General features: G+C 41.1%; 1 protein-coding gene across 2 annotated transcripts in view; it reads right to left on the bottom strand.

The window, feature by feature from the left end:
• The window catches only part of LOC126465839 (estradiol 17-beta-dehydrogenase 2-like), a 152,926-nt gene that overhangs the window by 26,546 nt on the left and 112,496 nt on the right, over positions 1 to 13,884 (bottom strand). For both annotated transcript variants that reach the window (XM_050096338.1, XM_050096339.1), the window contains exon 6: positions 1,368 to 1,479. In XM_050096338.1, the coding sequence (XP_049952295.1) occupies positions 1,368 to 1,479 (112 nt within the window). The remainder of the gene's footprint in view (positions 1 to 1,367; positions 1,480 to 13,884) is intronic.

The following is a 13,884-nucleotide window of genomic DNA, read 5'->3' as shown; positions in this document are numbered from 1 at the left end:
TTTATGACACATAATGCCTGCCACAACCATGACATAGCTACTTCTATAATTATTTTCATCAACCTTATCTTAACTTTTATAGTTCGTGATTCAAAATTTACTGGCAGAATTACATCCCTGTCAGATTGCCTAAGGAGAGTTTGACAATATGCCATTAGATTAGAGTTGTAAAAGCAGCAGAAAATCCAAAGAATTCAGAAGAAATGTTTCTCCAAACGTGTATGTACATTAAAAAATATGAACGACATCAACAGAATACACTCATATCCCACGTTTAAACAATTTTCTACACTTGTGCTGTTATCACATCCATGGGGATAAAAAACAGGAAATATTAAGTGATCATTTAAATTCAAGAAAATATGAGAGGGGGGGGGGGGTGTAGTCCATGGCCTGTGTGATGGTATAGTCTTAACTGTGCCCATATGTGCTGTGGCCACCGCGGCTCTGTAATTCCCATCACTGCAGGCACCAGCCAGTGCATTGTCCAAGCCTCCACATCCTGTCAAATCTCAATAGTGCACCCATTAGTTAAAAGCTAATGTCGGATACCTTGATAAACAGGTATTAAGTACACGTTACACCCGGCAGCAGCAGGAACAGCTAGGCCTTGTCGTTTCCCCAGCCACCAGAGGCTGCTTGTGTAGGGGACACCCATGTCTTAAACATGCTCTAATAACTCTGTAATATTTACAGGTGTGAGACGTTATTGTCAACATTCTATCTCCCTTTTATGTATTGTAGTGTAATCATATTTGACAGCATGTCCTTGCATCATGTATCTGACCCATGCATTATATAATTTTATGTTTAATTCATCTACCATCGTTATGTAGTCTTTCTAAGGTGTCAAAAAAATAACACACCTTACATTGAATTAGAAATACTTGAAGAAATCGACGAGAAATTACTAGAGGTAGAAGATGTTCCAGATGAAAGTAAAAGGGGATTAGAAAATATTTTGCGGGAAAAGGTAGAGGTGTTTTTATCCGAGCCAGGCCGTATTAAGTACTTCCAATACAAATTTGAAGTCAAGGAACACAAACTATTTAGAGTGCCAACTTATACAATACCACTAAGTTACAGCGATAAAGTATTTAGGGAAATATCCAAAATGTTAGACGATGACAGCCTCCTCAACACACAGGTACGTCACATGACTCAATTCCCAAATAGTCCCAGCTTCCTCTATTCAACATGTTACAGGAAGCTTGGAAATAAATTTCGCTTGCAGTGTACCATGTGTTAGCGAAAAGATTCATTGCCGTCATAGCAGCAAAAAGTAGGTACACATGCTATTAACTCTATGTTTCGTGCCTTTTGAATAAACGATAATGTGGATTCACATAGATTGCATAGCAGTTTACCTCACAATCCTTTTTTCTTGCCTGTCGAATGCCTTCTTTATCATCCGGAAGAGTCTTCTCAATATTTTCGAAGTACTTCAGTTTCAAGCATTCTGTGTTTAACATAGGTGTTCTGAAAGAAACAAAAACATAAGGAAATAGCAAAAGAATGATCTCAAAGAAACAGAAAAAAAGTGAAAACTTACGCTGGAAAATTTGAGCAACTTCGGGGGATATGAACATGTGGCTGTGCAATGAAAATTAACTTCCATGGTGCATATATATATTGATGTTGTTTGTTTTATAGCCATTTTTGCACTGTAGCCTGATTTCAGGCATTTTGATTGTATTAATACGGATGACAAAAAAGGAACAAAGCAATTGATGAGAAAAACAGCTTCCACGTTAGTTTTTACAGACTGGCTGGGCAATAATAAGAAAATCTTCGCCCTTATCATATTAAGAGTAAAATATTTTCAACAGAGCAAATTCAGTAATCTCAGAACTCTCTGAAGACCCTGGATTTTTATTACAGATAATATTATTTCCAGAACACTTTTAATTTTATTGAGAGATGTAATGAAGTAGCGAACTAATAAGAAGGCAATGGCGCAAAGACACACAGAGGCAGTCATAAACATCGTGCGACAAACAGAAGCATTCATCAGCCGCGATCGGTTTGACGCGTGAACTGAATACCAATGATGATTGGCTGATGTTGGATGACTGCCATGCTGGGTGATTATAATAAAAGTTAAGCTTTCAAACAGCTGTAGAAATAACACCACTGGTCAGAATGACGTCAAATTGAAATGGAATATTATCGGAGAAGGGGGAAAAAGAATGGCAGAACAAAAATCAATAGTTACAAAATGTAGCAATAGATGGCGCTGTAAGCATCATGATTTAATAGTGGTAGACTAAAAATGACAAATGAATCATACAAGAGTGCCTAAGATGTACGTTTGACGTTAAACAAACTGTACAACTCATTGTGAATGGCTATACAGGTGTGATACTGTTACTTACGTACGACTATCCATCACGGAAAGGAGGGATGTGAAAAATCGTTTTAATTGTCCTGAGGCCAAAACCACATAAAAAAAATCATTTACATCGGTTTTTAATTGTCCTGTTGCCAAAGACCACATAAAAAGCATCAGTTACCTAAGTTTTCAATTTTTCTAAGGCAAAAAACCGCATAAAAGGCATCAATCAAAATCAAATCGGATTGTTAATTTCCACGTGACTGGCGCAAAACATGTTCAATATGCTGTCTACCGTTTTCTGCAACAAGTTGAAATCGAGAAACAGCATGTTCCACAACTGATCGAAGTATTTGCGGAGTCACGTCCAGAATGTGTGGCGCAATACGTGCCTTCAATGCAGCTAAGTTCGCTGTCGGAACACTTAACACAGGGTCTTTCAGATAGCCCCACAGCCAGAAGTCATGCGGGTTAAGATCAGGTGATTGGGACGGCCAGGCTGCTGAAAATTCTAGCATTTCCGAAATGGCGCTTCTGCAGCTGCTTAACTGGATTTGTAATGTATGGAAGTGCACCATCTTGCATAAAAATGATCCCGTCCACACATCCACGCTGTTGGATAGCTGGAATGACGTAGTTGCGCAGAAGACACTCATGGCGCTCACCAATAACGGTACCGGAGGCACCTGTCTCTTCAAAAAAAATATGGCGCTATGACAAATGGTGCCGTAAACCCGCACAACACAGTGACCTTTTCAGGGTGAAATGGTACTGGTTGATTTGTGTGTGCATTTTTCGTTGTCCGTATTCGACAATTCTTTGTATTGACACATTTTGCCAGATGGAAGTGGGCTTCGTCTGTCCATGAAATCTTCCACAGCCAATCATTGTCCACTTCCATGCGAGCAAAAAATTCTAAAGCAACGCTCTCTTGCTGGCAGGTCAACAGGAAGCAACTCGTACACATGGTTAATTTTGAATGGATAGCAAAGGATGTTTCGTAGGATTTTACTGTGCTCACGGATATGTCCAACGTTCTGGCAATTCTCCGTGCACTACATGTTTGCTCTCCACGACTAGTCTCCTCCTGCAATGCTGTGGCCACTGCTTCCACTGCCTTCGAATCAATTCGTTTTCTCCCTCTACCAGATTGCACACCAAAAGAACCCGTATTTTAGAATTTCCGAATCATTTTCTCCAGACCCACGGCAGTCATCGGACCAACGCCTTTTTTCAAACCCTTCAGTGTCCGGAACTTCTGCTGAGCTACGTGTGCACAGTCATCTTTCTTGTGATACAGCTTTACAAGCAGAGCGCGATCCTGCATTAAGACAGTCATGGTGAACGTCGAAAACGCGAAAGGAGAGAAAGCCGTGTACCCGGCGTGTTTATTATTCCAGCTACAATGGGTCGTGGGCATGACAGGTGTTTTCATTTACGTATTCTGACACATGCAGCGCCATCTATTGATCAATTTTCACACTATTTTTTTTTCTTCTGCCATACGTTTCCCTCTTCTCCGATAATATTCCGTTGCAATTTGACATCATTCTGACCAGTGGTGTTATTTCTACAGCGTTTTAAAGTTTGACTTTAATTATAATCACCGTGTATCTTTTATAATCTTGAACATGGCTGTAAGTAGCAACTGTGAAGCGGTTCTCTTGGAAAGGATGAAAAAAATCAGCCAACCAGTTGCGTAACACAGGTTTATTATAACTCTTGACCTAGGTTTCTATAATAATAAAATTATCAAAATTCTTCAGAAGGAGATTCAGTCATCTAGAAATCACACAATTGTTACAAAAGGGACAAATGAAACAGAAATAATAAATATGGATATAATATTAGAAGCCGAGAGTACACACTTACCTGTTACATACCGTGTTGAAAACATACGTTAGAATACAGCCGTTTGGCTCTTGTCAAGAAAATATTCACCACGGAAACAATAAAATAACAAGTCATGGTCATCAGAGAACACCAGTGTGAACTTCACGGATAGAACTTGTCAACTGATTAACATAATAAGCCCTTAAGATAAGGTAACTTCCGTAGAGAGGCACCACATATGTATCGCGCATAAAATGCGCAAATAAACATGCTGACTGGGCTATATGAAACCAGTTCACATAAAAATTGTTTGTGACTAGCTGCGAATAGCCATACTGAGGAGCTTATGTCTAATAATCAACAAAAAATAATGCGTGTTTATCGAACATTACAAGCCCACCTTTACAAGTGCAGTTAGCTATTTTAAGATATGTTTTACATTATCTGAGTTTTAATTAGAATCTAAAAGTGTTTTTAGCTCTACATTTCATGTACTTGAAGCAACAGCCTATATTACTAGAGAAAACGATCTTGACATTGTCATATGACGTGTACACCAGTCACAGTGACCCTCAATCATTTTATTGGTATGCTTGTAATTTTTTTAACGACGTTAGGGTTTTACATAATTTTTCTGCTATATTGGATTTTAACCCTAGTACCGTATTTTACGGACTATAAGACGCTGCAGACTATAAGACACAAATTAATTCCCGAGCAGTTTTTTAAAAATAATATTTTATCATTGTAAAGCCAGAGAAAAAAATCTTAATTTATAAAACCGAACTAATCTTTAAAATCCGTAAAAATCGTCATTTGAACTTTCTTGGTGTTATTCTTCTTTGACTTCCTCTTCGTCGTCATCATTGTCCTCTTCATATATAAGATGGTCTTCACTGCCACTGAGAGCGTTGCTTCGCCGCACTTCTTGAAATGCTTAACAATAATGTCTTCTCTCACTTAGACCACGGCTGTTCCACCCACTGACACACTCTTTGAGTGTCGGTTGTTTTAAAGCTCCCTTCGGCCTGAATTCATGTTCGGTTTCATCCATCATCCATTTGTTCCATTCCTCTCTCATAAAAACTTTAAATGCTGCTGCCAGTTGAATCCAGTGTTGCCAGATAGCGACAGGGTTCTCGCGGCATCGAATATATGGCCATTTTTAAGACTGGCAGGAATTTTAAATAAAACACTGGACATTTTTATATTAATTTCGAGTATGGAATTTTGGAGGCAATTTTTCGAAGAAAAAAGTGTGTTTTATAGTCCGTAAAATACATTAGTGTACATCCCTGACATTGTCATACCAAGTGTACACCAGGGTCACACTGACCCTCAATTATTTTCTGGATAATTGGCCTGAAACAATATTTTACAATGAAATGGGACTCTCATTTACTAAACTCATTTTGTTTCCCCTCTCCTGTACTTTTTCGATCGATATTAGCATTAATGCATCCAAAATTGGAGACAACGTACAAAATATTAAGGAAACTTCTCAGTGAAGAGATTTCAAAGAGATCTGGATCCAAGACTTTATTTTGGAGTTCAACTGGATGAAGATGCTATTCATTTAACGAAATGCACAGATTACACAAATTGTTCAGAAATCTGTTCATGCATTATTTCCATACTCTTAAAATATGGACTACAAAGTAATCAACAACTGGCGATATTGTTCTATTTAAGTACAGCTATGTTCCAACAATGATCATTTTTACGTTGGACGTCTGTATTTTCATCATCTTTGTCTGAGGATTCGATAGACTGAACAGGTTCGCCATTGTCCATAACTTTTGCAGGAGCATCAGCTTCAGAACCATTTCATCATGAAAGTCGCTTACGACAATTTCACGACTGAGACGCCGCCATACCAGACGCCAGATTGGGGTTCGCTCCCTGGAAATCTAAACACCAGCCACGAATGGGACAGGCAGTCAGCCCGTCCCCACGCGGCCTAGCTGTGTCAGTATCCTGCATCAGCTTCTGACACAGCTCGGCCGCCGGTCGCATAGTTACGCCACACTTGGTTTGCACTGGGCATAGCACCTTCACGAATTTTCACGACAACGCTCCGCTGTCGAGGTGGAATTCTGTTGTCACCGAGCACCTTTTGACTCCCCAGACGCCACCATCCTCCAGCAGAGCACACCTAAATCCTCTTCAAGTGGCTACATTAAGTGGTGTTGGTGGGGGTTGTATTCATTCAAACGGTTTGGTATGGACAGGGACAACTGCTGAGGCACTGATGAACCATTACATTTTGGAATTAGGGTCACTGGAGTTGGTAATAACTGATTACGGTATCAATTTCATTTCAGACTAAATAAAAGAGTTGTGTGGACTTAGGAGATTATTTCTTTCTTCGGACTTGTGAATGTTGTTACTTTCACTAAAGATAAATGGTAATTCAAATAGCATTGGGTAAAATGGTTTCCAACATGTGTTGATCAGGTTGCTCAAATGCAGGCTGATAGTTTAGAAGTATGTACGGAGGGTAGAGAAGGAAACAGTCCTCTCCTAAAGCGTCCCTACTCTCCCTATACGTCGTAGATACCAGTACCACCGCGTTAGCACTTCCTTTTTGGGGTGGACCAGGGAAAGATATTTCTACTTTCATAGATAATTTACTAACAGGGGAGGGAGATGGAACGATTTTCGGTTACTAAATATTATTTGGTTGAAGTTGACAGGTGATGCCAGGGCACAGGTAAAGCGCCATGATAAATTTTTTCCAGTACATATAGGAGGGGTTGTTGGAATGACATACAAGGAAACAAATCACTTGGTTTTATCACAAGCAGTTTAGTAAAATAGCACGAAGACAGGGATAGTCTGTAGACAGTTTTGTTGAACGGATTAGAACAATGAATATTTATGTTTATTAGTTGACAAGTAGTGAAATGCCAACAGGACCACTCTGCAGGAGGCAGAGCAGGGGTTTGCCAGCCAAAATTTTGCACAAAGTAAGTATGGAAATCCAAAAATCCTTAAACGAAGCTGTAGCGCCCGTGATAGCATTGGCAGAAGTAGATGCAGCAACAAGGAGAACGATAAGTAAGATAGTCCTTAACGAAGAAATCGTGTGTTACCGTTGGGCAACAACAGAGGTGTAAGAAAGCTAGACTTTCTGAATGGGAACGTCCATGCAGGTTCCCACAAGCACAGGGGGGGGGGGGGGGGGGGGGCGATCGGGGCGATCACAAATTGGAACTCGCACCAAGGTGTTAATCGAACAGAGGAAGGATGTGGCCAGTGTGTGTGCAGTGCACCCAATAAATGTGTGCACAGGATAGCCATGTGTTGAAACAGTGGCTAGATATAAAGAATAGCATATGAAGTTGTATAGAGTATGGGATAACAGGTATCTGCAGCAAGTGAAGGTATACATTGTATGAAGGACTTGAACCTGTATCATTGTACATTAAGTGGTGTAGTTGGGGATGGTATTTATTCTGTCAGTTTGGCATGGACAGGGACATTAGCTCAGGCATTGATGAACCATTTTTGGAATTAGGGACACTGGAGATGGTGATAACTGATTAAGGTACCAATTTCATTTCAGATTTAATAAAAGAGTTGTGTACACTTCTACAAATTCGTAAGTTAAGGAAAAGTGCACTATACCCATAAGCAAATGGGAGAACAGAAAGGGTGCACAGAAACATCGAAAAAGTGTTGAGTTACTTTGTAAATAGTCACCGCAGTGACTGAGAATCTATACTGCAATATGTGGTTGCAGCCTGTAACTCAAACAACAACAGTACGGCTTTTATACCTTATGAGTTTATTTACAGTCATAATATGCCCTCTCTCAGGCTGGGAAAGCTACAACATCATAATTGGATTGGATTTCCTGAGCAGACACTACGCCAAAGTCCATTTAGAACAGCATATAGTGGAACTGGATAGGACAGTGTTCCGTTTAGGTTTTACTGCCAAAAAAACCGCAATGCCGGCAAGGTACGCCCTAGACGTTGGGAAAGCCAACTAAATTGTGTGCACAGTTCCTTCGACTCGATTCAAAGACTAAAATAGCGAAAAGCACAGGGAAACTAGTCTGGGTGGCTGTAGCTACACATTTGCCAGTTCACGCTTTATGCACGGCTGAACCTTTAGCAGAAAATGAGGAACTTTGTACACCATAGTTCGCTGTTTGTGCCAGTGGTAGATGGAAACAAGGTAGTGCCCATCAGCGTTGATAATTTTGGATCAACGGAACAGGAGCTATCACGAGGTACACTGCTAGACAATCTGTAAGTGGTAGAGGAAAAGTGTTCTAAGCCAGGAGAATCTGCTGGTTTAGACTCATTGCAGAGCAAAGTGTCGCATTTGCAAGGAAGTGATGCGTTGGTAATTGAAAAATTGTTACTGGAATATGTAGTTATTCAACTTCCCCAGACATTGTCAGCTGCACCAGTAACACAGCTCAGGATGACCACTGGCAATGAAATACCAGTGTATCGGAAGACACACTGCATAGCGCATTACCTCTAACAGGTAATGGAAGAATTTATAGCTCAATTATTCTTTGACTGAATAGTAGAAGTACCAACCTGGGGAGGGTCGGCAGGACACCAGTAGATATTGTACCAAGAATCTATTGTAACTGGCGAAATTTGAATCAGTCTACAATCACTGATGCACAGCAAATGCTAAACATCATGGAAACCTTGGAGAAACTGGAACACTGTCATTATTTTACAAATACGAATTTGCAAATTGGTAACATCAGTTGGAGGTAACACTGGAAGACAGGCCTAAGACTGGATTTATAGTTTTTATAGATCCACCTGGTCATTACTAGTATCGCAAAATAATGCCATTTGATGTGAAAAAAAACACCGGTGACGTCCCAAAATCTATTGGACTATCTATTACAAGGCCTAAATCCGAAACAGTGTAAGGTGTTCTTAGACAGTATTACAGTATTTTCTAAAGACATCCGCGAACACATGATACATTGTTTAATTTCCTAAGTCGACTGTGACTGGCAGAAGTAAGGCTTAGTTTCGAGAAAAGTCAGTTTACATTGAAAGAAGTTCACTATTTGGGCCATGTTATCGGCGAGGATAGTGTGCAAACAGCCTTAGCTTTGTTCAAGTCTCTGTATGTCCATCTTTTCAGAAATGGTTGTGGGACGCAGCTGTTCGATAGAGGATGTCAAATTAAATACCTTTCAGCCGTCAATTTTCAAACTTATTTTATTTGGCAACCAGTTTCAGCGTTTTACTACGCCACCTTCAGGTCTCTGACCGAAGTGTAAGAAGAATCTACCTCGGTTTTGTTCAAAACAGGGGCCAGCAATACTGGTATTAGTAGATAATTTATCTACTTGCTACAGTGATAACTTCAACCACCACCTGCCGACTCGGCGGGTTGAAGTGATCACTGTAGCAAGTAGATAAATTATCTACTAATACCAGTATTGCTGGCCCCTGTTTTGAACAAAACCGAGGTAGATTCTTCTTACACTTCGGTCAGAGACCTGAAGGTGGCGTAGTAAAACGCTGAAACTGATGGCCAAATAAAATAAGGTTGAAATTGAGGGCTGAAAGGAATTTAATTCGACATCCTTTAGCTTTGTACAAGTTGTGTGTAAAATCGTTTTGTCCGTTTTAACTTTGGCTAATTATTATAGGAAGCTTATGCCAAACTTTGCAGAAGTAACAAGACCTCTTACATTATTTGCAGAATTAACAAGGCCTCTTACATTATCTGTTGGTACTAGGAGGACCGGCATTAGCGAAATGCTTGGAAGGATTGCTACCGGTCATTTTGACTGATCATGGTTTTCTTCTTTGTTTTCAGTTTTACTTCTTTAATTACACCAGTACAGCGCCTTTATAGGTCAGTAGTGCATTTTGCTTATAGTGCCAATGTGTTACGCTTAAAAATTTATAAGAAGTATATTCAGTTAAACAAAAAAGACCGAAGTAAGGAATACATTGTAAATATCAAATCAATTTAAACTAAACTTACAAATGCAAATAAACATATAATTATACAATATCATTTTTCTATCTTGTGATTTGTACTCAGACAAAGTCCCAAACAGATCGTTTACATATATTTAGTACGAAAAGTAAACAAAAATTAACACAAATTGCTGTATCAATAACGAGAAAATAATATTTCTTTCTCTCTGGGACATCTTTTCAGTTACAGACACCATCTTTGTCAAAACATTTTGCACAAACGTACTGAACACTTTCAGCACGTGAAAGAAATATGAATTTCTTGCACTGAAAACATAGACTTCTAATTTTGGTCGAACTTTTGCGTGCTCCTATCTGCCAGGTCTTCTGTACTGTTACCTTACATATTTCAGTGGTCACAATGAATGTATGAACAGGTCTTTTCCTTGATTGTACATACATGGGGAACAGTTCTTCCGCCGTCCGCTGTGACCGAGCGGTTCTAGGCGCTTCAGTCCAGAACCACGCTGCTGCTAAGGTCGCAGGTTCGAATCCTGCCTCGGGCATGGATGTGCGTGATGTCCTTAGGTTAGTTAGGTGTAAGTAGTTCTAAGTCTAGGGGACTGATGACCTCAGATGTTGAGTCCCGTAGTACTTAGAGCCATCTGAACCGTTTTTTCACAGTTATTTCTCTGATTTGAAAAGAATCATTCACCATATAACTTTTTCTCCTGTTGCTCCTGTTGTCTTTCTGTACAGGACCCAGTAAGGTATATGTAGAGGTGTGAGATACTAAAAAACATCCATAGTCCATCTCGGCAGCCAAACTTGACAGGGTACAGACGAAACATCTGGTCCAGAATATAAACTCCGAATTTAATGCAACTGTAAAAGCTCACAGTTTAAGGGAGTTTCCTCTGTGTTTGTGCTCAACAGAAGAACATTTTTTTTGTCTTCCCCTGCTAGAAAGTAATTGTTGTGTCACCAGATTTGTTTCAAATACTATCGTACAAAGATCCAGCAGTAGCCTTCATTGATGGAGGAACTTCTCTTCGGGTTTTCTTCAGTGTACCCACCATGGTTGTGTTCTCCTGCTTCAGCTGTTCTACAAGATGTTTGGCTGTGAAGAACTTGTAACATGTTAGATTTCTTCGTTTCGAAGGGTAAGGTTGCACGAGACATGTAACAACATGCTCTGCAACAGGTATATTAGTGAGTCTTCCACTTCGTTTATCCAAGTAAGGAAATCCATTCAAAATGTATTTATTACTACCATCTGCTGCAAGCCAGAACTTCAAACCAAATTTGTCTAGTTTATTACCCATGTACTGTATATAGTGGCCCGAGGTTTGCATGGACAGAGCTGTACATCTATAGTTATAACTGCATCTGGTTTATAGTTCTGGATACTGTTAGCTACAAATGAATTCGGTACTGGGGTAGCTGCTGCGAAGCCATCGGTGTTGAGTCTTTCGACACGTGTGTGCTTGTCATCGAATCTTAAAAATCACATGACTTCCAAGACCTTATTTCTTCCCATAGTGCGAGAAAAAAATGGCTGCCCACACACTTGACACCACAGAAGTTTCAGGGTGAAATTCTTTCCTCCATACACGCCACTTGCATGTATTAGAGCTATGGCAGCTTCTAATTGGGCAATATCAAGTACCCATGTGTTATCCTGGAGAAGTACTCGGGATCTAATGTCTGTAAAGTTTTTATGTTCTGTAGAGTATTATTGTCAACCAACAATCAAAAATGGTTCAAATGGCTCTAAGCACTATGGGACTTAACATCTGTCCCCTAGACTTAGAACTACTTAAACCTAACTAACCTAAGGACATCACACACATCCATGTCCGAGACAGGATTCGAACCTTCGACCGTAGCAGCAGCACGGTTCCGGACTGAAGCCACAGCGGCGGGCTGTCTACCAACAATCACCATGCACTCAAGTAACTGAATGCGACTGTAAGTTTCTTAGTGTTACGCGTTGACCCGACGTTTCTATCAACACGTTGTGACGCCCTAATTCTAGTGCGATTCGACACCACACAGTTCCGCCGGTTGCAGTCTCTGCACTTCCAACTTCCGGTTGTTGAGATACTCGGCTGCGAGTAGAAATTTGTGGTGTCAGTGGCGTCTTAAGTGTAAGCACTGGGATATTCGTACGTTGTTGTGTAGGTTCTGAATATTCATCTTTCGATTCTGATGATTCACCTTGCTCTGTTTCGTGGGACTGGTATTCCGTGTCATCTTTATAATCTCTGTCATCTCTATCATTCAACTCACAACATTAAAAGATCCTTCAGAATCTTCTTCTGGTAAACTGATCATGTAACTAAGTAATTCTTCATCCGGACGAAAACACTAACGCGCCAAAATTATGGGGAGGAGCGCTGAACTTCCGCAAAAGCACAACGCATTAACAGAGAACAGTAACTAAAGCATGTCCACTCTTCCACTAAATAAAGTACAATGTAAAGGGAGGGATGGAACAGGATCACAACAATGAAACAGAATAATCTAAGCAGAAGAAAAGAGTGTGTTGCTGCGCCTTTACAGACATGAAACGTAAAAAATATCTCACCGGTCAGAATGACCGGCAGCGCTCCTTTAAGGTGAAAAATATTTATAATTCCGACATTCCTTATAATAGACGTTTATCTTTTACAGAAATTACAAACCACCAAGGTACATTAAAAGTGATGAGAAATAAAGCGCATAAATAAAAATGTACGCTACTGATTAGATGTTAAACAACTCTCATCAGTCAGACTGACCGGTATGGTCCTTCTGGTGTTAAGAAAGGTAGTGAAGTCTCAATGCTTCCAGGTTGTGAGCAAGTCTTCGAGTGTTTGAAAGACTTCTTGGATTATCAAATGCAGTTTATGCTATCTTGTGTTGGCAGGATCCATTCTTGGGGTGTGTGTTAAGACAGGAAATAGAAAGGGCAGATAACACCAACAGCCTGTGCTTTGAGACAGCTAAATGAAGCAGAAAAGAATTCCCAACTACAGAGAAGAAGATGCTCATCCTGATACATGGTATCACATACACTCCTGGAAATGGAAAAAAGAACACATTGACACCGGTGTGTCAGACCCACCATACTTGCTCCGGACACTGCGAGAGGGCTGTACAAGCAATGATCACACACACGGCACAGCGGACACACCAGGAACTGCGGTGTTGGCCGTCGAATGGCGCTAGCTGCGCAGCATTTGTGCACCGCCGCCGTCAGTGTCAGCCAGTTTGCCGTGGCATACGGAGCTCCATCGCAGTCTTTAACACTGGTAGCATGCCGCGACAGCGTGGACGTGAACCGTATGTGCAGTTGACGGACTTTGAGCGAGGGCGTATAGTGGGCATGCGGAAGGCCGGGTGGACGTACCGCCGAATTGCTCAAAACGTGGGGCGTGAGGTCTCCACAGTACATCGATGTTGTCGCCAGTGGTCGGCGGAAGGTGCACGTGCCCGTCGACCTGGGACCGGACCGCAGCGATGCACGGATGCACGCCAAGACCAAAGGATCCTACGCAGTGCCGTGGGGACCGCACCGCCACTTCCCAGCAAATTAGGGACACTGTTGCTACTGGGGTATCGGCGAGGACCATTCGCAACCGTCTCCATGAAGCTGGGCTACGGTCCCGCACACCGTTAGGCCGTCTTCCGCTCACGCCCCAACATCGTGCAGCCCGCCTCCAGTGGTGTCGCGACAGGCGTGAATGGAGGGACGAATGGAGACGTGTCGTCTTCAGCGATGAGAGTCGCTTCTGCCTTGGTGCCAATGATGGT

This window comes from Schistocerca serialis, chromosome 1 (genome assembly GCF_023864345.2).
Source record: "Schistocerca serialis cubense isolate TAMUIC-IGC-003099 chromosome 1, iqSchSeri2.2, whole genome shotgun sequence".
Taxonomy (NCBI): domain Eukaryota; kingdom Metazoa; phylum Arthropoda; class Insecta; order Orthoptera; family Acrididae; genus Schistocerca; species Schistocerca serialis.
The sequence above is the reverse complement of the archived record's forward strand: the minus strand, read 5'-3'. Positions and strand labels throughout refer to the sequence as shown.